Source organism: Larus michahellis, chromosome 1 (assembly GCF_964199755.1).
Source record: "Larus michahellis chromosome 1, bLarMic1.1, whole genome shotgun sequence".
In the NCBI taxonomy this organism is placed as follows: Eukaryota; Metazoa; Chordata; class Aves; order Charadriiformes; family Laridae; genus Larus; species Larus michahellis.
In genome coordinates, this window is record NC_133896.1 from 152,264,514 (window position 1) to 152,291,027 (window position 26,514).

The window sequence follows — 26,514 nt, forward strand, 5'->3', positions numbered from 1 at the left end:
TTCACCTTGCGGCCTGTGGCTGTGTCCAGCGAACAACTCAGAACTCTGGAAAAATGTTGCTTAATCCGAAGTTATTCTGGTTCTGCACCAAAGTTACGAGAGCTGTCTGTGGAGCATTGTCTTGAGGTTGCTCCTCTGCGAAATAGCCCCAGAGATAGTTGGGCTCATAAATCCACACAACAGGGGACTCATTTTGCTTTGTGACCAGGAAACTTTCATCTCCCTCCTCCTCTATATAGGACAGGAAAATGTGAGCCACAAAATCCATGAGGAGCAAATTAAACAAATGCCAGGATCCTAGGTTTAAAGAAAAGCAAAAATAATTTTAACATCCTCTTCATTTGCTTATCTTTATGATGTGTTCTTTTTTGAAAGGCTTCATTATAGTAGTGGACTAGACAAAGTAGCAGACTAGCACTCATCAAACAGCACTTACAGAATTAGGTACTTCCAAATATCACAGCAAAATAGGTACCAACTGCAGACTTTAAACATAGGTAAAAGCCTTTTCCCCTTATTTTAGCTGGAAAGTGTACTTGTGTTTAGTCGCTTCTCCCCAATTCACTGCTACTACAAAGCTTATCAACAACCACGTATCATCCCCATTCCACCTCTTCCCAAGCAAACTCTCCTGCAGACGTTTGTATGTCTTGTATCTATGACGTTAAACGGCCGACTTGGGAGCTTGGGGCATAACTGCTAAAAGCCAACAGAGACTCACTGAGGCCGTTGACTTTTGAATCATACCTTGGTTGAAAGCCCCTACAGTAAAGAGCAGGTCTTCTTCCATGTCATAAATCTGCATAGCGATTCATCAAGCAATTCATGCATTCCACAAACATGGTTACATGGACATCAACAAAGAGATACCACAATTTGTATGGGTGACCAAGCTTTACAGAGCTTTAAAAAATGAGAAATACTGCCTGCTTTGATGTTATTTGTGTCTGAGAAGCTGCTGCTTCTGCTCTTTGCCCTTTTGTACATCTTTGAATTATAGCAAAGTAAGTGGAAGTACTTGTTTATGTATGGGGCAAGGAAAAGGACTTTTATACTTGGAGTTCAAACTATACAGACCTGACATAAGTAGTCCACGAGTGTTACTAACAGTCTTACAGGTGTTTTCAATGTACTCAGTAAGCATGAAACAAAAGCTGCCACCCCAGTTGCCCCGTGGGATTATGCAGAGGGACACGGTTTTGAAGAGGTAGTATGTTGAAGCAGCTCGCTTTCCAAAGAGGAATGCACAGGTCACTGCCCAGCCAGCGTTGCTCAGCGATACATCCCTGAATGCCTCCGAAGGGAGACCAGCAAAGGAAATGGAGGTGGGCCAGCTGACATGAAGCTCTGTGATGGAGGTATGTAGGGGCACATTTGCTGGAGAGGGGGTGGAGCTGAAAGAGCTGTAGAGGTCCCATTAACCCTGACTGCTGTAGCACACCGGCTCCTTGCTGCCTTACAAGGGGAGGTAACTGCACGGTTCCTCCCATCACACTTGGGCATCACCGATGTGGAGGCTGGGCTGGAAAAGGGTAAAAGTCAATCCTAAATCCAGAGGTGTGAGTACGTCAGCATATTATGTGTGCCAGATGTGCCAAGCTCCAAGGCAAGAGCCCTAGACAGAAGTAAGTTTGGGTTTGGTTACTGGTATGTTGTTTATTTTGGGGGAAGGCACACTGCATTTAATTTGACATTCACACATTTCCCTAAGTAATTGTGTGGATGCTACATATTTCCACTTGCAGGCTGCCCACCATTCATGCAAGAAATGCTGAGATTTAAGAAATTTCTGAAAAGCAATGACCCTGAGTACAGAATTTTTACACCAGATGGCTTGTTAACAACAGCTTCAGCCTTGTCCACTAAAACTCAAAACCCTACCAGAATAGAAACGTGGGAAAGAAGGGACATTGTTAGGTCATATAGCCCAACATCTTAAAGAACCAAAGGTATTAAGAGAGAAGATAATAATGATCAAATTAATTGGAGCATCACAGGGAAAGATTAAAAGACATTTTTTTAATTCACTCATATGTGAGAATAAATTCAGTATTAGTGCTACCAAAGTATAGGAGGAAGACTGTCATAAATGGGATGAAAATATCATGTGTAACTCATTTAAGGAAGCCTCAGCAGAGGAACGGATGCTCTCCCTCAGTTGTGTCCCCGGCCACCAACAACTGCAGAACAGGGAGGCAATTCATTAAACTCTTCTTGCAGTGGAAAGAGGGAAGAGGATTTCATCATCATGGGGAATTTCGATAAACATTATGCTTCCAGTGCTGTTCTTGGAATTCATTCCTAATCTCCTCATTGCTCAAAATATTGCATGTACCATTGGAGAGTTTTGTGCAGAACTCCTCTGGAGAAAGGAATGATTATTTTTTTATTACCGTAATGCAGCAGCTGATGGACAAGGAACCCTACTGTGCTCCCTGCAGAGACAGAATAAAACTCTGATCCCACTCCAGAGAGTTTGCAATCTAAATGTAAGGCAAAAGGTAGCAGCTAGATGCAGAAAAAGTGGACACACATACACGCACAAACACTGACATTAGCAGGGGAAGAATACCAAATAATACAAAAGGCGACAACCTTAACATACCCCTTTGTTATGTCTTTGTAGGAAATACATGAAAGTACAGTTTTGAAGGGGAGTTTCAAAGAAGATAATGAGGTTTTCTTTGGCTGTTTGTGTGAAGCCCCATCCGTCAGAAGAGGAAAAAATATGAAGGTGCGCCTTTGAAAACCTAAAAAGCAGTTCATGTGGTTTGGGATCAGATGCTGCTCACAGGAGACGGTGCATTTCTGCAGAATGAATAATAGAGAGCGAGCCTCTGAAAGGTTTTACAGATGAAGAGAAAGGCAGGTCGGGTTGATGAAATATAGCAATGGAAGGGGACTGAACTGATTCAAGACGTGGTTGTACCACTTCAAGTACCGCTTCGAGTGACTGTGACTGCACGGTCCCTTTGCTTCTCTTGCCTTGCACTGGTGTGGGTTGGATTTGATGCTTGACAGCTCAGACCCCTAAAACAGAGAGGAAACTAACCCAGCTAAAGGAGTGACTATTTTTCGGTCAGTTCAACAGCTTGAACAGGCTTGCTGCTGGCTAGCCAAGCACTTATGTCAGTGTAAGGCACAAGGAGAACGAGCATATAGCTGTTGTCAGAAGAACTAACCGCCTTTTTGGCAAGTAGTTATCTCAGTGGGTCTGCTCTGTCTGTATTATACAGAAAGAACCTGAAGGGCTGGGAGCTATCACTTGAGAGATCTGGAATTTTTATGGTTTGAGATATTAGTGTCCCCAGCTTTCCATCACACCCTTCTGCTGGGGGGTGCAGGTCTTGTAAGGAGGGAGAGCAGAGGCTCACACCTTACTCGGGCTGCTGTTCCCGGTGTGTCCACAGACAAATGATGGCTTCTGCCGAAAGAGGGAGTCCTGCCCTTCCCACCATCTCCATCTGCACGCTCCTACTTCCCTCTCTTCTGAACATCCTAGAGTTGGGATCAGGAAACAAATCTGGTTGAAGATGAATCGTTTAATTTCCCTGACCTGGCTAGCCACATCTCCAGGTGAATGGTGTTGCCTGATGCAAGGAAGGGAGTAGGAAGAAGTGATGCCTCTACCGACTGTGGTGTAAATTTGTGTCAGTCAAAATTATCTGGTGCCTCTGCCATCTCAGGACACAGAGGGGCATGTCAGATGAGAGTCACTAAGATCCTACTTACCAAAACTGTCTGCGTAGGTGAGGGTCAAAGCCTTGCTTACTGCTGTCAGCAGGAAGTTCCACCTCAACTGGAAATCTGATGCCACTTTTCTAAACTCCTCCTTACTCCTGCTTGGCTGCAGATAGAGAAAAAAATTGCTTTGTGATAAAGTTGGTTAAAAGAACTCCTTGCACTGTTGCGGAGTATTTCCCTGTAAAAACTGCATACAAAGGTGGAACAAGCAGGGTTGGTTTTTTTTGATTAGAATCCTAAAATAACTTATGTTGAAAGGGATCTTTGGACATCATCTAATCCAACTACTTGCTCAAAGCATTGCCAGCTTAGTTCAAGCCTTGTCCAGCCAAGTTCTGAATACCTCCAGGATGGAGATTCCACAGATGGAGATACCTCCCTGGGTAACTTCTTCTCATGTTTAACAACTCTCATGGTATTTTTTTTTTTCTTTTTATCTATTGGAAATGTTCTTTGCTGCAACTTGTGTCTATCGTCTTGTGCCCTACAACTCTCGGCCCCCAGGAAAATTCCCAGTCCATCTTCCCTATACCATCCCACGAGGTAACTGAGGGTTCTATGAGATGAAGGCACCACAGAACTGCAAAGTACTATTCTTAATTTTTAAAAAAAAGGAAATAAGCAAGCTAAAGAAGTACAATTTACCCTGCTTCTTCAGAAAGGGGTAAAAAAAATTAACCCCTTCCCACACCCAAATTAATTGGTCTGTCAAACAACCAAATGCAGTGGTGCCATCAAGCTACTGCTAATTCTGAATCACTGGTGGAACAGGGGTGGTAGAGTTGGTAACCTATGGGAAGGTGCATGTGCGAGGTTGATCATACATGAATCTTTCACAAGAGTTACAGACATTTTACTAGAAATGATCACTCTCTTACCACCTCCTAAAAGTCAACACTTTCATGAATCAACGATCTCAGGAATCATAAAGTGTTCTCTTCATTTTACTAACATTTTTCTACTGAATTTTCGTTTATTAGGGCCTATTAAAGTATGTGGCTACAAAATGAGAGCAGATACTGAAACCGCCTGAGTGGATAGATGCACAGAAATGTGCTTGTGGTTGTTTGCACAGATGGAATTTTTGTATGCCAATTAATTCTCCCTTTTTCTGCAGCATGCATAAATTGTATTTATGCAAATTTGCAGTCTGGTCAGGTTGCTAGTGTACAATGTAGTGACAGTCAGCATGTAGCAGGATAAATGATGTGATCAGTCTTTCTTTTCTGAAATTATTAAATTCATTTTATACCTGAATGACAAAAGCCTGAAGATTTGAAGACACACAGTTCAGGAGAACCCGAATATCTGTGGAAGGTGCCAGCAAAGACATTAAGTCATTCAAACCTGTGAAATATGGGAAAGAGATCATTACTTGAAGTGATTGGCTTGCTTTTTGGTTTGTTTATTCAGTTTTTAGCACTTTTTTTCTTTTACCTTTAGCTTAAAATATATTAAGACATCTGTTTATAGCATTTTAATTAATATAATTATACTATTGCTTTAGTGAGGAATAGAACCCTACTTTGAAATCAGTCGGAATTCATGTTTATGTCCATTTCCACCATATCTGCACTGACCTAGTCATCATGGCAAAGGTGGCAAGAATAAACACTTCCAATGTGAAAGCTGGAATTTGGCTATATTCAATACCAACTTACTTATCTGAGATTTTATGTGGTTGAGGAAAAAAGTCTTGGTTTGGGAGGGGGGAGAAAACAGTTTTAAAACAATAACAAAAAACGCAGAATATTCTGTAGACCAAGAGAAATATATATAATATTGCCGCATGTCAGTACAGCTTGTTCGCCCAAAAGATTGGAACCTACCACCCAGTGCCAAAAGCTACATCACCATGGCACCTCTCTGAATTTATATACTGCTAACTGAGACATCTTCCTTCAAGAAGGCATATGGATAGGGTCTGCGAAACCTTGCTTATTACAAGTAGCAGGTTGGAAAAGCAGTGAAAACAGAGAATATAATCAGAGAATGTGTCTTGGAAAGAATAAGATCATCGTTAATATAATGAGCAAATGTAATAAAAGCGTTCTGTGCAGTGGTTTTGATTTTTAAGCCACATATAGATGTTATTTAAATGGTTCTCCTGATCGTTCTGTGAAAAAGGCAAATTATTATTCCCGCTGAAAGCCATCACGGAAAGGCTGTGGCACATCCCTTCTGAGCGAGCGAGTCGGTGGCCGGCCAGGAACAAAGAGCTGAGGTTTCCCCCCTGTCAGCTCCGTGCACATCCTCGTCCAACTTGCCCGTCTCTTGCTAATAATTTAAATAGCAGCCCATTAATCTAAAAATTACCTTGCCATTACGTTCCCATCCCTTTTCATTAAGCTGGCAAATGCATTATGTCATGGCTGCATACAAACTGCGTATTTTATTGTTTACAGCAGCACACTGATTCCACAGGCTGCAATACAGCGAAAGGACACGAAAGCTGAAAGGCAAATAGTCCTCATCCAGTTCAGCATAAAATATTTTAAAATCTGGCCACAAGAAATGATTTTCTGTACTTGGATTAATAACAGAGGAAAATGCGAAATGAAACTCTTGGAAACTTTTTCTTTGTCAAAGAAAAAGGTAAATCCCTGTTTGTCAACCTTCTAGAAGATACAGCATTTAGTAACACAAACCCCACTCCTGCTGCCATAGAAAGCTGTAAGAGAGAGTCAGAACGGAAAGCCTTTAATTCTTAACCTTTAAAGTTAAAAGGATAATATTACATGCTCCATTCTCAATTTTATTGGCTCTTTTCCAGTACTTCGGGTTATGGTATGACTGTAATTCCCATTAGGGCAGATGCCATGAATAAACAAGAGGAAATGCTGGAGCTTTAACAATGGCAAGCAAGGGCTTAAGCGGATAGACAAAATATAGCAAAAAAAATATAAAAATTACATTTGAGTTCTATGTCATTCTGGAGCTCCTCCGGATTCCTACACTTCATTTGAAAGAGGTTTCCAGGCACATCCAGGAATCCCTGATCGATGACAGCATGCAAGTCTGATCGCAGAACAGTGACTTTGCTGTTGCTGTTCAAGACTGTTCTCATTGTCTATAGAGAATAAGAAAACAGTTAATGCCTTTCATTTTCTCAAGCCCTTAACTATGTCAAAAAGCTTCCCTTATTCAATACCAGACTTTATATAACCAGTCTCCAAATTGGGAGGGAAAAAAATAAAAAAATCAAAGGAGATGAATCTCAAGTTGTCTTCAAGAGTTTTTTGTTCTGGGAGATATTCTTTTCAATGACACTCTCTGTTGCTGTCTGTGATGGAGCAGACAAGGCTAACATGCTTGAAGTATCTGGGCAATTGCCTGGGCAATTGGTTTTGCTTAGAGTTATTACAGTTATGCCAAAAAATGGTATTTTGTCTAAAACATGGAATGGTGTATCAGGGCCGACTTTCCCTCCGTGTTACCTGTCCTTAGTAACGTGTTTCAATTAAATTCAAAGGCAAGTTTTCTCAAGTTGCCCAAACCTTTGAGAAGGTAAAAATAAGATAAGAAATATGGTATTAGTTATGATAATATTAGTTGTGATTTTATCCCTTTTATCTGCTTATGAGTCATTTGTGAATGAGTATGGCTTCGTATTTGTCCCCCAAAGTATTACTCACATAGATATTGCAAATAATTTTCAGCCTAACTTTTGATCCTCATCTCTTCACTTTTTTTTAATTGCTAATATCAAACAGTATTGCTTCAGATTCTTGATTAAATAATTAAAACCATGAAGGCAATTCAACATGAATCCATTAAAATTTGTTAATCCATACATTTAGTCTCTCACTTCCATACTGAAAAGAGTAAGATCCTAAAGCCTTTGTTGAATTTTGGGCTTTTATATTGATAATCCATGTCCAGTTTGGCCTTCCAGAGGAAAAATAATTTTTGTAAAAAAACCTTCAGGATTCATAAGCACTTTAACGAATCCCATTCACCACGTGCTTACCATGACCCCACAAACAGCAGCGAATGCAGCTGCCCCTTTGTTTGCAAGCGTAGCTCCCAATCCGGCCGTTTTTCTTTTTCATCATTCTGCTAGCTTTGCTGAAATACCAAAAGCACTCTGATTCTCGCTTGCCCGTCCCCTTCAGCTGAGTTAAAGGCAAAGTCTTTTTTTCTTACTTTACTTGGAGTTTCCAGTGTCAGAAGAAGAGCCGCTGCTGCTTGCAGCAAGAGCACACAAGCTGAAGCGCGTGCACCAGCAATACGCTGCTGGCACCCGACTCCACAAGTTTCAGATTAGTCCCTTTAGATATTGCTCTTCGCTGTACTAAAAAATAATTCTCTAAATGACTGAGAGCCAGCTCTGACAACACTTTAACACAGCTTACCAGAGGCAGGAATCAGCCCCAAGAAATGACGAGCGGCATATTCACATTCCTTTTTCGCAGGGAATTTGCACGTTTTTATGCTCTAATTACTTCTGCGTGCCCAGGTAGTAGCAGCTGTCAGCCTGCTTTAGCTACATACGATGGGAAGGTTACTTTTTTTTTTTTTTCTTCTTTTGAATGCTGACCCTGACAAAACGGTTCCTATTTTCCCACCAGGTGGTTAAATTATTGCAAAGCATTCTACAAGGGTCGGTATGGTTACACCGTTCAGAGGCTGCAGCTGCACAGCTCCTCTGTAGTACTTCTCATTAGGAGCTCTCTCACCTGCTTTGACCATCAGTTGTCTCTAGTTAAAATTCCAGGTGCGTTTTAGACAGAGAAAACTGAGAAGGCTGATTAGAAATATCAAACGACTCCTACGTGAGAAGATGAGATAAGCTTCAGCTTTGGATAGAAATGACTGAGGAAGGATGCCATGGGGATTTGCAGGGAGAATTGCATGAAGAAGGGTAGGAACTTTAAAATAATAGAAGAAAGGTTTTTTTCATACAACAAATAATCAAACCCTGGAACTCACTACCCCAAGATGTTGTGCATGTGAAAAATCAAGGTATTAAATACCAAGATGTGGATATAACATTCATCTTATGTTGCTGGAAGCCAGGAGAGTACAATGAAGGAATGGAGGAGGAATGCGGTATCGCTTGCTCTACTCATATCCACTTCACATGAGCGTCTGATGAGGGCCACCAGGGGAAATGGGATAGGAGTCCACAAAAGCCTAGGATCAGGTCTGACTAAAACACTCGTCCATCCTTTCTGAGGGATGTCCGCCTTCCCATGAAGCATCTGCATGTTTCACAGAATCACAGAGCCACAGCATGGTAGGGGTTGGAAGGGACCTCTGGAGATCATCTAGTCCAAGCCCCCTGCCAGAGCAGGGTCACCTACAGCAGGTGGCACAGGAACGCGTCCAGGTGGGTTTTGAATGTCTCCAGAGACGGAGACTCCACCACCTCTCTGGGCAGCCTGTGCCAGTGCTCTGCCACCCTCAAAGTAAAGACGACCCTCAAAGTAAAGAAGAACAGTTTCTCACAAGCTGAAAATTTTAAACACCTGTGGTGTTCAGCTAACCATTTTCTGGTGTGTGTTGGACAGGGGGATGCATTTACATGAGAATTTTTAGCTGGTATTTGTTTCCTACCCTGCTTTGCTGGAGCCCAGTATCCATGGCTTTGGCAAGATCTCTAACAGAAGTTGTAATAGAGGCTATGTGACCCCTGAAAGACTACGGGGATGCTCATTTACAAGACTTACATAATTTCACTTATTGAAACTATTGTTTTTAAAGTGCCGATGGGACTAATCATCAGGTACGCTGGAACTCCTTTGCCTTTCCCCATGTATTTTAAAGAGGCTCTAGAGAAGGGGCAAACATCATTTACTTGTGAGAACAGTGCCAAGAGCTCATTAGCATGAACAAGAACCAAGCTCAGAATGTGCTCAGCTGTAAGCGTAGATTTGAACCTGATTCTCAGGTCTATGAGGTTCACTTTGTGCCAGTTAAATGGTGTAAAGGGGATGTAGAGCCGCCAGAGGCTGCTGCTAGGGAATTCTCCCTGACTAGGCTTAAATTCTCTTGCCCTAAATTTTGAGGGTGTAAATTCAGTGTTGACTCTCTGCAGCTTTATTGCACATTAGGAACAGGCAGTGAAGAAGCAAAAAGCTGCAGCCAGCCCCCTGACATCATGGCTCGAGCACAAGAAGGATGATGTAAAGTCTGAGTACACAAATCAAATGCAAACGACTGGGAATAGCTGGCACTTGCAGTTTTGCTGGATCATGTCCTTCAGTGCATAAGAAGCACTATCTCGAAGCACACGAAGCTGAACTTTTCGAGTATTTAGGATCTCCAAGGGCTGCTGCGTAAATAGGAACTGCGAGTGCTCGGCACCTCCCACAGAGGTCCACCTTTTGCCTGTTAGTGCACCTATGCATGTTTGTGCATTATTATGTTTTTTTAAAACCTTTTTAAAGTGAGGTGTGTCTTTGTGAGTTACTGGCGATGAGTTTTCCCGTAAAGAGAAGCTAAGTGTATTAAGGACACTGCCGTGCAGTTCATGAAGCCACAGTTCCCTTCCTTCCGCCTCTTTATTGTGGGGACACAGTGCAGTGATTTAATCCAGGCGGCGTGTTGGGAAAATCTCGTACTTGCTCTTTGAAGAAGAGGAGACAATCTATCACCTTTTGTCTTCTTCCTTCCCCATTTGTGACCTATGTGTTTTGTTTTGGCCCGGACGGCCTCAAAAGCCAAGGTTTTGGAAGTATCAAAGGACACCAATGGAAGGAAGGCTGCAAGGAGGGTACAGCCCCTCGTAATAATGCAGCACTGAATAAGTACAGGCTAATGAAACAATTTACTTTGCAGTGCTCAAAGGGTTAAAAATCAGCTCCTGTATGCATCTCCTGATGCTGAGAAGAATGATACTGCAGAACAAAAAGCAGGCAGAGATATTAATTGCTTGAGAGATTTTTGTCTCTTTCTTTCCAAGGAGAAAAGCCAGTCTGAGTGATGACTCCGAGGAGGAAAGTTCAGAGGATGCTTCCCTGCAGCACTCCTTCCAACACTGTCCGGTGAGAGGATGGAGAAGATTTTGTCAGCTGATCCCTGGGGTCCCTGAGAAAGGTGAGGGTCTTGTGCCCTTATAGACCCTACGGCCTGCTCCCTGACCACAGAGCTTCTCTGCAGCCAGCTATTGGTGGTTTCTCTTGTGCAGGCTGCTGTAGCACTCGTCAGAGAGAGTGGTCAGGATGCTACATAGAACCAATTTTAGAATAACTCCAGCATGTGCTATCAGAGCAGCTTTTGCAAGGCTGGGCAAAAATACTGGAAACTGTCATGTGACCCTTCCAGCTCCTATGTTCTCTCCATGGGGAACCATTGACCATATCTCAGAGGCTTTCAGAGAATCCAGAGGGAGGAAAGGGCCTCCTCAGCATACTTACAGTGTGGGAAGAGATGGGTAAAAGAGTAATGATTATTTGGGCCATGGTCAGAATACAGATAAGAACGTCTGTGCTGCTGCTGTTGCCCTACAATGGAGCATCTCTTAAATAGTCCAAACTGCTTGAGTGAATGAGATGCCCAGCTTTTCAGCTTTTTTGTTTCATGGATTCTGGAACATACCTTGGCCATGTTAGAAAGGTCTGTCTTTCTCCTGAGTCTTTTTATAAACACTGTAACTTCTGTTAAAGAAGAAGAGGCATATGTTTCGTATCATTAATATTTTACAGTCCAAAAGATGTTAATGAAAGCAGATCTTTTAAGTTAGAAAGCGGATCCCTAGGGGAGAAACAGTCTAATGACGGGCACGGCGGGGACACTGAGCCAACAGTATGGGCTGAGGAGCCTCGCAGTTTAAAGCTGGCAAGCAGAAGCTGCCCAGGTCACCACTCTTCCTTCACTGCAAATCTCTTAAACCACGACACACAGGAAAAATACTTCCAATATTTTTTTACATTAAATACTTCTCAATCAAGACTAATACTCTTTTACACGTATGGTTTAAGGTGAGTGAAAGCAACGTTAATTCTAAACCTCCTATGTTTTGTTTAGAGGGTTTACATTTCCACCTTTATGCATCTGTAATTCTGCAGCACTATTAGTCGGAGTTGGTTTCTTTGGTTCTGTTTTCTCCTGTTTATAATATGTTGCAATTATGACAAGAATGTCCCAATGACATCCTTTTAAGAATAAAATATAAAATAACTGATTCCTGGTTGCAGGAAAATCAAGTATAAAGCAACTTGCAAAGCTCTGTATACAGGCAATGGTTTTCAAGTGAAAATTTCTTTTTCCCTGAAGTTTGTAAAAACCAGAAAGACCAGGATGTATATACAGAGGGTCACGGCTGATTAATTACATATACTTCCATGCACACACGTGTTGAAAACACATTACTAAATTTGCTCTATCAAGCATTCAAATGTAGAAAACTTAAATGCCTCTATGTAAACACATGTAGCATGGGGAATAAACAAAAGGTGTTAGAGACGTGCGCATGCCTGCAGGGCTAAGATCTTATTGGCATCACAGAGATGTGGTAGGATGGCTCCTGTGCCCGGAGCATAGGAACTGAAGGACACAGGCTCTTCAGGAAGGAGAGGCAAGGGAGATGAGGAGGGGGTGTCGCCCTCTGTGTCAGTGACCAGCTTGAGTTCCTGGAGCTCCGCCTGGGGATGGATGAGGAGCCGACTGAGAGCTCATGGGTCAGGATTCAAGGGAAGTCAGGGACAGGTGATGTTACAGTGGGGGTCTGCTACAGGCCACCTGACCAGGAAAACCAAGAGGATGAGGCCCTCCATAGACAAATAGGAGCAGCCTCACATTCACAAATGTTGGTCCTCATGGGGGACTTCAGCCACTCCAAAATCTGTTGGGAGGGACAACACAGCAGGGCCTAAGCAATCCAGACTTGTCTGGAAGTCTTACTTGAGCATATGAATGCTAATACAATCCATTGTCTGCACAGGAGCCCTGCTTTGTCACTGAGGAGCTGGTCTTCACTCGATGAGCAACTGAGCAACATGATATTTTAGCCAGAACCTTCAGGATCATATGTAGCTATATGTACATATTTACGAGCACGCATATATACACACACCTTTGTATAGTACAGATTTTTTCAAATTGTCCTCTAATGACAGAGTCGTAGTTTCCTTATGGGACTATGGCTTTTTTCCCCTTTATATTGAACTACACTATAGCCATTAATTAACTTACCCGCACAAAACCATTTGCAAGGTGAAGAAGCAGAATGATACCTAAATTTCAGAGGGCAGACTGCATATTATTCAGCCATCTACGCAGCTAAAGCGATCATGGCAAGAGACAGATCTTTAAAAAGATTCAAGTACACTTTAATTTACCATGAATTGGGAATAAATTTGGCTTAAATTTGTTCTCACACATTATCTGAGACTGTTTCTTTTTAACTGTATCCCAACTGCCTCTAGTCCTCCCTATATCAAAGTTACATCAGCTAAAAAAGTTTTTATAATAATTTCTCTACGAGTCTCGTAATACAATCTTCTCTGCAGTTTAAGCAAAGATTCTTTTATGAAAATCTCTCTGTTACTCAAACATACCTGTAGATTTGGATGTTTGAAGTGTTAATGGAAACTCTTTCAAAGCATTAAGCAGCCAAAGTTCAACATTTTTACTGAACGATCTGATTGACTGCATGTGTTGCACAGGCACCTCCTCCAGGAAATCGTGAAATAGGATGTTCTCCATTACCTAGAATACAAATTCATGGAGCTGCACATGATTGGTGTACCACAGATGCATGAAATAAATTGCATTGATAGTTTAAATGGAAATGTAAAGAAGCTCGGGGTTTTTTTCTTCCAATTAAGCCATAGTTAAGCTACATTTATCAGCAGAAGGAAAAAGATAGTAACAATAAACATCGTTTCCTGAATTAATTACCAGACACTACTTAATGACCTGCTTTAAATAAGAAGCAAATTATTTTGATCAGAAAACTGCATATTTCTATGTGGAATGTCACCAAGAAATGCAGTAGTGTTCTCAAAGGGAAAATAACTCTCCTAATTTGGAAAACAATTACCAGTCGAAATTTCAGTCACATAACCCCATGCCAGAACCACAGACCACATTTTTAACAGCACGCTCCATTGATATTAGGAATTTTCAAAGGAATATATAGCAGCAAAATGGAAGTTATCTCAAATTCCACTGGCTCCTTAAAAAATCCCAAAGAAGCCAAAGAACAGACTTGAGGTACAAACGAAAATCCCACAAAAGAAGCAGCTGGCCCTTCTCCTCAGGAAGAGCTACCAAAAAGAGACAAACACATGATAACATAATGGCAACAAACATGTGTGTCTACAGTACCTTGAATAGCTGCTTATCATAGCTTTTGAACAGCTGGCATACATCTGGCATGGACATCAATGCTATTCTTTCAGGCTGCAGAGACCTCCAGAATGAGATGATACAGGCTTCCACCTGTCGCACAAAGTCCTGTATGAATTTTCACTGGTTTCGCACTTGTGAAATGTGAAGTGTAATTCAGTAAAACAACACACATAAGCACAGAAGCGGAAGAATGACCGTGGAGCTGGGTTTTTTGCCTGGCCCCATCCTGGCTGGGCTCCAGCGTAAATGGAAGCGTCCTGGGGCAACAAGCTGAACTTCAGGCAGCGTAAGAAGGAGGAGAGAAAGAATTAATCCGTGGATATGAGGATATAATGAAAGACATGTCTCCATGGCCTTGTGTTTTGTACTGGGCTCAGACCTGTTGGTGTGCCAGGAGTGCTCCGGGTATGCCTACAAACTCAGATTCTCTGAGCATCTTGCGTTAATTAAGAATTCCCAAATAATTTGACTGAATGCTCCTTTTGTCTATAAATTAACATCAACCTTAGATCAAACCATCAAGTAAATAAACTACGCAGAAAAAATTTTATCCTTGGAGTTGTTTGCTGTTGTCAGAATGAGTGTTATTAAAGCAAAGGCATACCTTGTCAAGCTCTTTCTCTCTCACCATACGTAAAATATCTTGACAATAGCTGTAGTACTCATTGGCAAGCAGTCCAACCTGAAGAAGGTGACCAGAAAGAGGGTACAGAAAGATCACACAGGCAAAGAGCTAACTAGCTTGATAACCGAATACTTGAACGTACCATTTCATAGGAATATTTCTTCCCTAACTCTTGCTCCCAAGAATAGAATCTGCAGAATTCAGGCCAAGGGTACTGAAATCTCTCTTGTTCCGTCTTCAGATAAATGACAGATGGAGAACAGTGCAAATCCTTGCTCTCAATGCATCGGAATTTATTTTGAACAATAAAAAAAAAAAGGAGGATCACAATTATCTTGTCAGTTCTGTTAAATGTATTATGTACTTTCTTGAAATTGTATAACATGATTTTTTAATAAGATGTATTTCTTCAGAGGAATGCTTGTCCTTTTTTTCAGAAAGTAGGGGTGGATGAAAGAAACAAGCATGGTTGACTAAATGTTTAAATCCCAAATAGTACATGAATTTCTTTTCAAAACCGGTAAATATTTAATGCTATGCATATCTCCCACATATGTGTTCTATAGCACTCATGTCACAGTTGTAACCTTCTAAATAAGGCTGCAGATAGTTGGCTCTGCTGCTGGGGTGACAGCGCTTTTCTCATCAGCTGTCATTACATCCACTTCAGAGCACTCATTACCGCACCCGAGTGCTCTGTGAAAATAAGACAGGCATCCAGATTCTCCTTTTATCCTCACTTTGGTCCACGTAAGTTTGCTGCTCGTGCTCTGCTGACTTCCAGCAACCCTGGTGTGAAGCCACCCCATGACAGCACGCTTATGGGAGAAGTCCCACAGGTTAGCCTCGCGTCTGCCCTTTTCGGTGAGCAGGGGTTGCGCTCTTTTTTTCTTAATCATTTCCTAATATTTAAACACTTATTGTGCCGACAAATTCTGAGCGCATTGAAAAGACACCGGCTCAGCAGCGCGAGGGTCTGTTACTGTGGGCCTCAGGCAAGGAAGGTTGTGCCCCACTAACTCCCCTAATATTCAAAACCTGGGCTGTCAGCCACAATTTCCAGTCTCAGCAGAGATAAAATTATTTGAGGTGACGTTAAGAAAAGAAAAATATTTAGCTACCAGGTGAAACAGGAGTGGGGGGAGTAAGCATTTAGTGAGATTACGCAGACAAAGATTATTTTGAAGAAGGTGATGGGTTAACTGCATTTCACCAGAGCATATTGTATAGCAGTACGAATTAAACACACAGATAGACATTTTGTTGTAAGTCTAATGTATCTTAATGTATCTGAAACTCACTGTTCTTTTTTTTTGGCTATTGCCCTTGTAACCAACTGCATCTCCATAACGGCAGGCGTTTCCACTGTGGTAGAATATACAACAGAAAAGAAAAAAAGAAAAAAACCCAAACTTTAAAAAGCTCACCAACTTATTCTGTATTTAGTAAGACAATGAGCTCAAACTGGATAGAGTGCACTAGTTTGGAGCATTGTGTTTGGGAAAGAAACCCCGCTCACTTTCCTGCCATTCAGCAGCCTATGATTTTCTAACAAGTCTGAAAACCAATTTCTTAATTTTAAGGTAAAACTGAACCATTCATTATAAAGATGGCAAGGTATTAGCCATTTAATAGTGCAATGTCTTCCAACTTCCTGCAAAATCATGGGTTTGTGTCTGTAGTCGCAGTTTGTTTGGAATGATAATAATTATAAACACAAATAACGAAAGCGTAATCATCCTTGTGCTTTGATTTCACAGTAACTCCATTTTCTACACCCGGTGTCAGTTTAGATGGCTTTTTTTCCAGTTGTCCCCCATTTACTTTGCAAGCCTGCCATGATGTTCCACATGGTCAGAATTCACCCGGACCTGCAAAGGCTTGACCACTGGATTTTGGCCGAAAAGCCAGGGATGCGGGCACAACAGGCTGCTTTCTTGCTTTACCATCTCCTACCTCTCTCCCTGCCTGTTTTGCTGAGGCTAATCCTACAGGAGGGAGAGGAATTTTGCTAGTAAAAGGGACGTGCTGTGAGATTTGGATTCCTCCAGTCAAGCCCCCATCTGCTGCTGACACCTGCTCGCTGTCTGTGAAGGCGTTTCAAACTCCAGGGTCCTTTTAGACTCGGCTGGTTTGAAGGGTGTCAGGCAGGAACTTTGCCCAAAATGTGCTTCCACTGGTGACTGCTAGCACTCCGGCTATCTAATCAGATCCTTGTTTCGCTGCTGTGATGTATTGTAAACCAGGGTACCACTATACGTCCTGAAGGGATGGGGGACAAAACGTAACACCTTATCTGTTTGGAAACTCAACCCACTCAAAATGCGTCCTCTCGCTGCCCACAGAACAGACCCTCGCCACCTGAAAAATTACCTTTCCCTCTGCCACTACTCTCTGCCATGAAGGCGGTGCTCCAGTGAAACAGCCAAACTGGCCGCCCAAGACAGGGCACAGCATTCATGTTGGGTATGTTTGGTAACGCTATCAACTCTCCCAGACGTTTTGGAGTTGGTGGCTGGACAAAGGGAAGAATGTGTAAGTAGAAATGTTTCATAACGCTTCTTTCAACCGTGTCCTTCCTGCAGATTTCTAAAGCCTGTGAAACAAAATTAATGAATATTTTCCAGCTCCTGCTCTCCCCGAGAAGGCGGCCAGCTGTATCTTCTGCTGCTGCTGCTATGGCAACACATATCAGCATCGCTCTTCTCCAGTGGGCTGGCTCCTTAGCCAGGCTGGCTCCCCGCTCCCCCCGACGCGGGGACGGCGAGGTGCGAGAAGGGCTGCCGCGTGGGTCCTCCCGCACCCCGGCAGCTCAGTGACCATTAAGTGCTAAGAAAGCTAACATCTATGTCTTCCCACTGTTCGCAAAGGTGGTTGGGACTCACCCAGTGCCCGCAGGGGTGCTCGGCTGCCAGGCAGAGCTGCTTGCTTCCCCGGGAGAGCGGTGCCTGGGAAAAGACGGGACACATGAAAAAAGAGGTGGGTGGGAGAAGGGGAAAACCAGTGACAGCAAAATCACGAGGGTATTCACCATGTGTCTTGCAGAGTTTGGATGATGCTACGGGGTGGGAACTAGAGCTAAAACGGGAAACACAATGGTGGGGATGATGAAAAGACTTAAAAGAGGAGGTGAATGCAAAGGACAAAGGAAAAATGAAAGGAAGGAGAGTGGCGAATGTGTGTGCTGTTGACTGTCAGATTACACTGAGATTAGAAAAGCTAATTTGCTAGAATGATATCAGGGGTTTTTTTTATTAAAAAATCGTGGGTTTGCTTTACTAGAAATCAGAAACCCAAACTTTCCCTATTACTAGAATCATAAAGTAACTCTTAGGAAGCCAAAATTTGCTGGCATTTTTTATCACCGCCATACTCCAAGCCTCCTTGATTTGCCAGAACAAGTACCATTTTAGGGAGAGCTCATCCTCAAAGCTCTCATTCCTAGAGGGCATCCTATTGTAATGCAAATCAGAAAATACCATATTCCCTTAAATCTCTGCAATCCATTTGGAGACCTCATTGGGTACAGTTGTTTTTATTTACACTTCTTTCACCACATCATCATCAGCGCCGTGATACACATATCTTCAAAAAATTCAAGGTTTCTAAACAAGCCAACTCACAGGTGCTGTATAAGAGCATCCAACTCTCATCACTCCAACTCAGTCAACTGACATGTATGAGGCCCCACTGACTATCAAAAGGCAAATGCCTTTTTTGTAATTAAAGGCAAACCATTATAATCATACGGCCATTTCTATTACACCAATAAGCAAAGCTCCCAACCTGCCAGATCCTTCACAGACCTAGTTCCTCATTACCAGCACCATGACAATTGCCAACTATCTCAATATCGTCAAGAAATATTATTTTCAGGAGTTAGAGACAGTGGATCATAGTTTTGAAACCAGCCCTTTCTTCACCAACCAGTAGGTTAGGTGGATGCCTTAGTCTTGCAAATGGGCTCCCAGCTCCACCTTCCCCTCAGGTAGATTCAACAGAAAAAGCATCATCATTTTGGCCTCTATTCAGGCATGGGAGGGAGCAATAGTTATTGCAGGTAGAAAAGTCTTCATTACTCTTTTTCTAAATTTCAATTTTCTAATTAAAAAAAAGAAAAAGTCCAGAATTTGCCATTGATGGTTTTATCAACTTCATTGGATCATGAAAAATTAATTCTGATTTCAAAAAGTACTGAACTCTATTGAGAGGACAGTAAAGATGAGGTATTTCCTTGATGCATTCCTATTTATTTGCAAAGTATGTGCAAAATCCTAAATCCAGATGGAAACAAACTCAATTATTTGATTGAAGCTGCTGTTTATTTTGTATGTGGCCTAATTTTGTTTATTTATTTTTTTTAATTGTGCGATTCATACATCTCTGGTTGCATTTTTTTGTGCTTTTTTACTACTTTCTCTCCTTCTTATTCCTGCTGCCCTTTAACAGACACAAGAAGTAATTGTGACCCCTGGCTGCCCAGGTGTTGTGGGTGTGCACGTGTGCTCGGGACAGGGACGTGTGCCAGCATTTACAGTGGAAGCTGTTCTGATTTCAGCTGTCTGGTGTCACACATCAGCTTAGTGGCTTCTTACAACTGTCTTCAATGAAGGAAGTGTCAGACAAGGTAATTTTGTAGTCAAGAGACTTTTCTATTGCAACTCAAAAGATGATCTTTGTCTGAATACAATCTTTATATTTTGACTTTTTTAAATCTGAAAAGTTATCCCAAGAAACTATATCAAGATCACTAGATGGCTGGTGATGTCAGCTCTTTCCCTGGAATACACCTCCTTTTCCTTGGATTGACCAAATGAAACATAAGTTTTTCAGGCGTAGGTGTCCAGGCAGGCACCTCTGGCAGCTGGTGGAGAAGGAGAGGGAGGCCTGCAGCCAGCGCAGCAGTTCATCTATGGTTGAGCATGGGCTGTAGTGTGTTCCCTACCTTGTCAGGGAACACGGCTCATTTCTGTGAGGGGGCCAAGGACTGAAGCTGTGCTGGCGTATGTGGTGCTTCTGGCTGCCAGCAGTGGCTAAAGGCCTTGTTTCTGCACCTGGCCTGGACTTAGCCAACATTACGTCTTTGGTTCCTCCTACTTTCTGTAATTTTTCTGCATGTTTCTAAGCTGTCAAGAAAAAGAGCGACAATTCAAATTGTTCTGTTCTCTCTCTCATCTCTTCTACGACCAGAACTAGCAGCTCTCCTACTGCACTCGGCAAGCTTGCTGTCTCCAAGTGAAGCTTCAGGGAAACACCCTTCTTTCTCTGAAGACGAAAGACCAGCAGAGAGCCAGTCATAGACCTGCAAAGTTCCTTGAACAGTGGTCAAGACCTTTCCCTGCTACAGACGTCAAATCTTAGGCCTGTTCTGGTTATCCTGGGTGCACGAGTAGCGGAGGGATATCACTTCGGTTAGGGTCTCATGGGAAAGGAGCCACGAGTTGCCTATAAATAATTTGTTTGGTCTCACAACAACCGATTGCCACTTGATCATCTGCAGAACCTGATCCTCTGCCCTGTTGCATTCTTCACTGTTGTCACTCTCTGCACTTCTGCAACATTACTCTGCTATAAAACCGATGGAGGAAGGCAACAGACCTCTGGGTATAGTTTTTCCATTCTCTCACAGACCATGCATTCAATTAAGTAACTATCATGTAAAATATCAAAGACTCTGAAACAGCTTTCATCACCACCAGAATATCAAGGTGCTTAATAGGCTGACTTGTATCCCTCTAACATTCGTGCTACAGAAAAATGCTGTATCTCCGTGTTAATGAATGGAAACCAAAGTACAGAATTTATCCGCATACACATGTACAAGTCTGTAAGAGAGTGAGGATATGAGTCTGGTCTCTAAAGTCCAAGCCATCAGCTGCACCTATTTTTCTTATGTGCATTTAAAAGGAATGTAAAACCACTAAGCAGTGGCAGCATTTCCCTTCCTTCTTTCTGGCGAGAAAGTCAAGCCTGTGGTTTGTTTATCTCAACCATGAGCTTAACCATGAGAACGAATGTGCTCATGTCTACAGTTTAGTCTGCCAAAGCATCTTACATTCATCAATTATTTTCAGGCTTTTAATTTTTGCAATAAATTTCTACTTGTGTTATATATTTTCTCATTGGTGTTCCCTTACAAGAGGTGATTTTCAAACCTGAAATTTTAAAACAAAGCAAAGGAAGTATTGTCAAAGTAATATACCTCATTGTTTCAAGAGGTAAAAAAACCCTGATAACATGATTGAGTGTAGCACTCTTCAAAACAATGCAGTCATTTATATTTCTCTTCAGCCTACTGTTGAATAAGGAAGGTCATGAAGCAATTGTCAACACGTTTATTTGAGTTCCCATTTACAGTCTGACTACATTAAGCTCCTCTTTTAGGTTTGGCACAAGTTCCTGCTCTTAAGATCTACATGGCTAAAATGTCCAGTTCAAGGAAGTCCCATTAGGCAGGACATGTTTTCAAAATGGAGCTTCTCTACTAGGGCACAGCACTTTTATAGTGTGTATAATAATAAGAAAAATATAATATTGTCAGTGTTCAACAGATGATTTACAGACTTATACATACAGATAATATATAGACTGTCATGAGACGGTTTATGATTAAAACATTTAAAAAACAAACCTTTGATAATTTTTTTCAGACAGAAGAGAGCAATAACGTGCATAAAAGGAAGAGTCCTTCTTGATGGCTATTCCATCATAATGATACCTAGAAAATAAAAAAAATGGTGAACTGACAAGCATATGATTTTCAACAAGTCAGCGAATAATTTACATTCCTCCTTTGAAACCAGATGATCATCCAATATAAGCCAGAAAATACCAAGTTAAAAAAGCTACATTGAGCTTTTTAAATTCTGTTGAATTTTTTTTCCCCCAACAGAAAGCAATTGCACAAACTCTTCACTAACTCTTTTAAACAGTTTTTGCCCTGGAATGTTACCTTCTTCTAAACAAAAAAAACTTAAGCCAGTGAATGGGGGGTGCAACAAATTTGTACAAGGCAGCTAGAGAAGTCAGGAACCAGAGGCTCAGCTGACAGAGGTCCCCACATCCCCATGGAAGCTGAAGGATTTAGTGCAGTTGTTCCGCAGGCGTTCACAGTAGCTTAGGAACTGGATGGCCCATCGGTGATCATGGCAAGCTAAAACCCAAGAAATCCACCAGACCTTGTCTAAGATTTCTCCTGACTTCGGTGAGCAGCGGAGTCACCATCCCTGCTATCCAGGTGCTACCAGCTGGCTTTTCCCTGGCTGGGTCACTGGGAAGCCAGGGGAGCAGTGCTGTGGTTTCAGGCCCCAGCAGCCAGCAGAGGGTAACCTTCTGCTGATGGGAAGAGAGAGCATGGAGGCTGGGGGCTATCACGCACCTTCCCAAATCCTGCCAGCTAGGAGGAGAAGCCTGGGAGTGTCTGCGGTGAGGCACTCCCAAAATAAAGGATCTCTCTGGATCAAGCTGATAGCAAGTCCAGACTAGTGGAGAAAAGTCGCAGATCAAGTAAGGGCATGTTTGTCTCCAAGCCAGTACTTGAGAGCTACTCAGAATGCCTGTAAAATTGCTGTGTCTCGATGCCCTTAAAACATCCCTTTTTCCAGTCTGGATGTTCCGAGTGTGGTTATAAGTTAGGACATTGAATCAATGAAAGAATATCAAACTCTCCGTGCTCTAGAAGAAGAGAGGGGAGGGAAAAGAGAGGAATGTAGGAAGAGGACCTGAGGTGGTCTGATTTAAATGGTTTTAAACTGTTTACACCATTTCCAGTGACCACCAGTACATGCTGGGTCATTCCACAGATATGTGCAAGGATGAAAAGCACAACACAGACATTAATCATGGCTGCCGCCCCTGTGCATCCTGGAGCCAGGCTTTCCCGATCTCGTGTCTCAAGAGCTCTGAGTAAGGTTGTGGTGTCTGGCAGATGCCTCGTGCAAACCATGTTGTAAAAGCTATTACAACTCAAAGTGCTAATTTTTTAAAAACCGGTCCGGTTTGGAATTCATGCCCTACCAAAGCAGCTCTCATGTGGTGATTTTCAGGGAATTAACTCTATTTTAATGTACTTGGTGATGTCACAAATCGCTCTGGATCTTGCAATGTATTACAGACTTGCAACCAACTATTCAGCTGCCATATTACAGTGCTGGAGCTGAAAATTCAGCCATTTTTAGATTTTATTAGACCAGTTATAAATAGCATTTTCAAACAACAGTAGCAGAATCATTACCTGGTATTCCTTCTTGTGCCCAGCCTTCTTGTCCCCAGACCAGGGAAAACTAACCGAATAAGCTAAAAAAAAATCAAACAGAAAGTTAGAGGTACTTGGTAAATTAATTCTAAAACACAAAAACATATCTGCTGCATTTTTTTCTCCTTGCTCACTTCTTTTGCTTTCCATCATCTGCAGGATAATACCTCTTCTTAGCTCTCAAATGTAACTGTTGAACGCGGTCAGGCTTTTGTGGATCAAAATCCAAGGAATTTAAGGGATTACCTCCCTCGGGTAGGAAATTTTAGACTGGTCTGGTTTACCTTGCACTGAAACACACCGGGAGACCACCCGCGATCAGGTGGGGTATACCAGTGAGGGGAACTCGAAGGTGCCGTGATTCTCCAGTACTCTGCCAGACCTGCAAGCCTTACTCATTCGAGTAGGACTTACTCACATGAGGGACTTCACCTACTCAACCCACTCTTGCGAGGAGTACTTGCAGGATAGGGCCTGGCTTAAAAGATCTGTTTTAAAAGGACCTGAATCATCAAGCTGCAAAGCAACCCTTTGACCACCGTGGTGGTAAATGTGAACAGAGGTCACGCAGCATCTGTCAAGGTTAGGCACTACGAAGTAATAAGACACTGTCAGGGTTATAATCCACTTCACTACGATTATTCTGCATGAGCTGTTCCGTGAAGACAGAGACTAACCCAGGACAGCTGGAGCTAACATTCCCCATATAGCAGGAACAGAGGATCAAGTATTCAACATTAGTGGGGAGTGAGGGGAGCCTTGACTTAGCAGTGCAAAGCTTGGACTTTGTGCAAAGTGCGCTTTGCTGGTCCAAAAGCCTGCTAAAAGACAAATTTCCCCAACTCAGACTGGGGTGCACCTCCAGTTGTAACAGTGTTGGAGTGGTCCTATTCTTTGCGCATTTCTGTGTGCACACCCCCCAGCTGATCCCTTTCACAAACTGGTATTTTAGCATAATCCCATTTTCCTACAAGGACAGACTGTTAAACTGGGGGTTCCGTGGCATAAACCACATACTTCTTCCCACTGCCCCTTCTACAGAGACAGTGGCGTATCTGGGCAGAGGGATAGGGCAGGAGAGATTAGTGGTGTCTTAAATCATCACAGTTTGTTTCACACAGGACCTGACTGCAGAAGTCCTGACAGTCCACACGCGTGTAATGCAGTCAGGTTGCTACAGCCTGGTGGATTATTAACAGCTATTAGCTATGCTGTGGTGACCGTCGACGTGCGCACCTTTAGTTTAAACCGGCGTTGCTGCAGTTCCTGCCCTCCTCAGCCTCTTGCTGCAGAAGGCCAGACCATTTCCAGCCACTGGGGAGCTGCACCCCAGTTTGCTCACTTGGGGCGTGTTAATTTGCACCCCGATGCACTGGGGTCGGTTAAGGCCGTGAGCAAACGGTTGCAAGCACCAACCTATAGCAGCTATGGCTCATCAGCTAAGCTCTCCTGCGTGACCAGACTCATGCTTCACCCATGCCTGTCCCAACTTAAGAGTAAAATGCACTAACAAACCACAAGAAGGCTTAGCTTACAGGTGGTAACTCCATCATGCTGGAGCACCTGAAAGTGTACAGTCAGGGTGGGATTAATCTACGTGGTTACAAGGTAGAGATGTCTAAGCTATTCGCTGCGGAGTCTCTAGAGAATGGAGAAAAACAGGCAGTTCTGAGGCACATTTCATCTGAGCTGCCTGAGATGACTCATTTAGGGTGAGAGGAATCATATGTAACTACTTATTTCTCTCCATTGACCACCAAGAAGTTTTAAGGTGATTAGCTTCACAACAGACACCTACCTTGAGCCAGGCAAATTCTACCCATGGGCTTGGCTGATGGGCGATGATCCATTAAGCTATGGTAATAAATTACGCTGGATCACTCACTCAAATCTTAATTTTAAGTAAGAGCGATTTAACTTACCCATTAAAAAAAAAAAATTAGATTCAACTGAATCGAGATAAATGATTCATAAAATGAAGTTATCTGCACAAATTAGGTTGATCTCAGGTACAACTCCTGCTTAAATTATTTTGGTTTTGTGTTAAAAAAACGTTTAGTAGCTTCTACCGTGGGCACTAATAGAATAATATTAGTGGTAAAAACAGGAAATTCTGAACAAAAAGTCTTGAGCAACAAATAGTCTTTCTTAATTTGTTAAATAAAGTTGAATAGCTATGAGTGTTTGTTGCAATCCGGATTTCTAAGTGATAATTGCTCTGTGGATGGTATCAACCTCCACGTATTAGAAAAGTGGAACTGTTTGAAGGAGAATGGGGTTTTACATCTGCATTTGTTTTGCTTGGATGACTCTATAGCAACTTTTTTAGTTTGCGTTTGGAGCAAAATCTCTGTAAGTATATTTAGAAAGGAAAGTATAACATTATGTAACAATCAAAGGAATCTTTTAAGGACAGAAGAATCAGCTCCTCAGGACAAGTTTATTAACCTTGTGCTGTTTACCTTGGTAAAACTTTCTAAAATATATTGGCAAAATAAATCTTTGTTAGTACAATATACACCAGTTCCCCAAAGAAAACAAACTCCACCACAAAGAATACTCTTTTCTTTAGTATGACAGTGTCTACACGAGGGCTTACCAGAAATACATTAGAAAAGGCACAACCATAATATGTTACATATTCATTCTTCTCCGTAATTTAATCTCTCTTGTTATGCAGCCTGTATACTTGATCATCAGATTTTCTGTTTAGGTATCTATCTCTGCTTCTTATCTCCTATATCCTGTCTACTCTGTACCTTTCCAAAGGTGGCTGAATTTACTTGATACTTGGAATTTGGACTGCAGCCTTCCATATACAATTCGTATAGTAGCCAGCGGGGTACAGTGCATCCTTCACACAAATAGAAATTATCAGCTATCCTTTAAAACAAAAACATCAATTGGTTTATGTTAGAATTGCAAGAAAGGATTGTTAGCTTGTGATTGTAATAGCTCACCAGGTTTACAGTGAACTCTGTAATAGTTACTCTGATTTTATAGAAACGTAGAATCAAAAAAAAATGAGCCACTACTTCTATGTTAATCTGTATTCTTGGGAAAAAAAATACAACTTATATACATAAATATATATATACACACGTATTTTTTTTTTCTATGTTTGTTTTTAACTTTAAAATTCTACTTTCCTGGTTTCCAGAGCATAAGAGAGGTCATGGGTGACTCTGCTAATAAATGAACTACATCTCGTAGTTTTTAATAAAAAAAAAACAGCTTAGTAATACCATTACAACATTAACACCAATACACAAAATATTAGCATCTCTCTAACAGGATGTAACTTTGATCTTCTAATTATGGAGGTCTCCACTATACCAAAGATAATATGGTGAGCATTTTTCCATCTAAAATGTCTGATATGATGGTTTAGGACAGAGAGTCCACAAACTATGAAAGACCAAGTTCTGTTCTCACACAACCTCACTGATTTTAGCACAAGTTTAATAAGAGAACAGAATTTTAATTTACGGTTACTATGTAACAGAACTGCCAGGACTGAAACTGGTTTAGGTGTTTAAATACTCATCCTTTGGCCAAATCCCTTACTCACCGTACTTATCACAATGGTCAT

General features: G+C 41.9%; 1 protein-coding gene across 1 annotated transcript; it reads right to left on the reverse strand.

Moving 5' to 3' along the window:
• Positions 1–26,514, reverse strand: RFX8 (regulatory factor X8). Its single transcript, XM_074572565.1, has 14 exons — positions 26,494–26,514; positions 22,902–22,963; positions 21,300–21,386; positions 17,554–17,616; positions 15,970–16,033; positions 14,811–14,945; positions 14,648–14,725; positions 14,020–14,133; positions 13,248–13,398; positions 11,287–11,345; positions 6,658–6,814; positions 4,997–5,091; positions 3,733–3,847; positions 1–297 (listed from the first exon to the last, which is right to left on the reverse strand). Exons 1-14 carry the CDS (start codon positions 26,512–26,514, stop codon positions 38–40), a joined length of 1,461 nt encoding a protein of 486 aa, XP_074428666.1. The 3' UTR covers positions 1–37.

Coding starts and splice junctions, on each gene's coding strand:
- RFX8 (XM_074572565.1), bottom strand. CDS start 26,514: ATGACCATTGTGATAAGTACG. Junction 14,726..14,810: donor AGAAATATTCCTATGAAATG/GTACGTTCAAGT, acceptor CACCTTCTTCAG/GTTGGACTGCTTGCCAATGA. Junction 14,134..14,647: donor GAGAGAAAGAGCTTGACAAG/GTATGCCTTTGC, acceptor TTTGTGCGACAG/GTGGAAGCCTGTATCATCTC.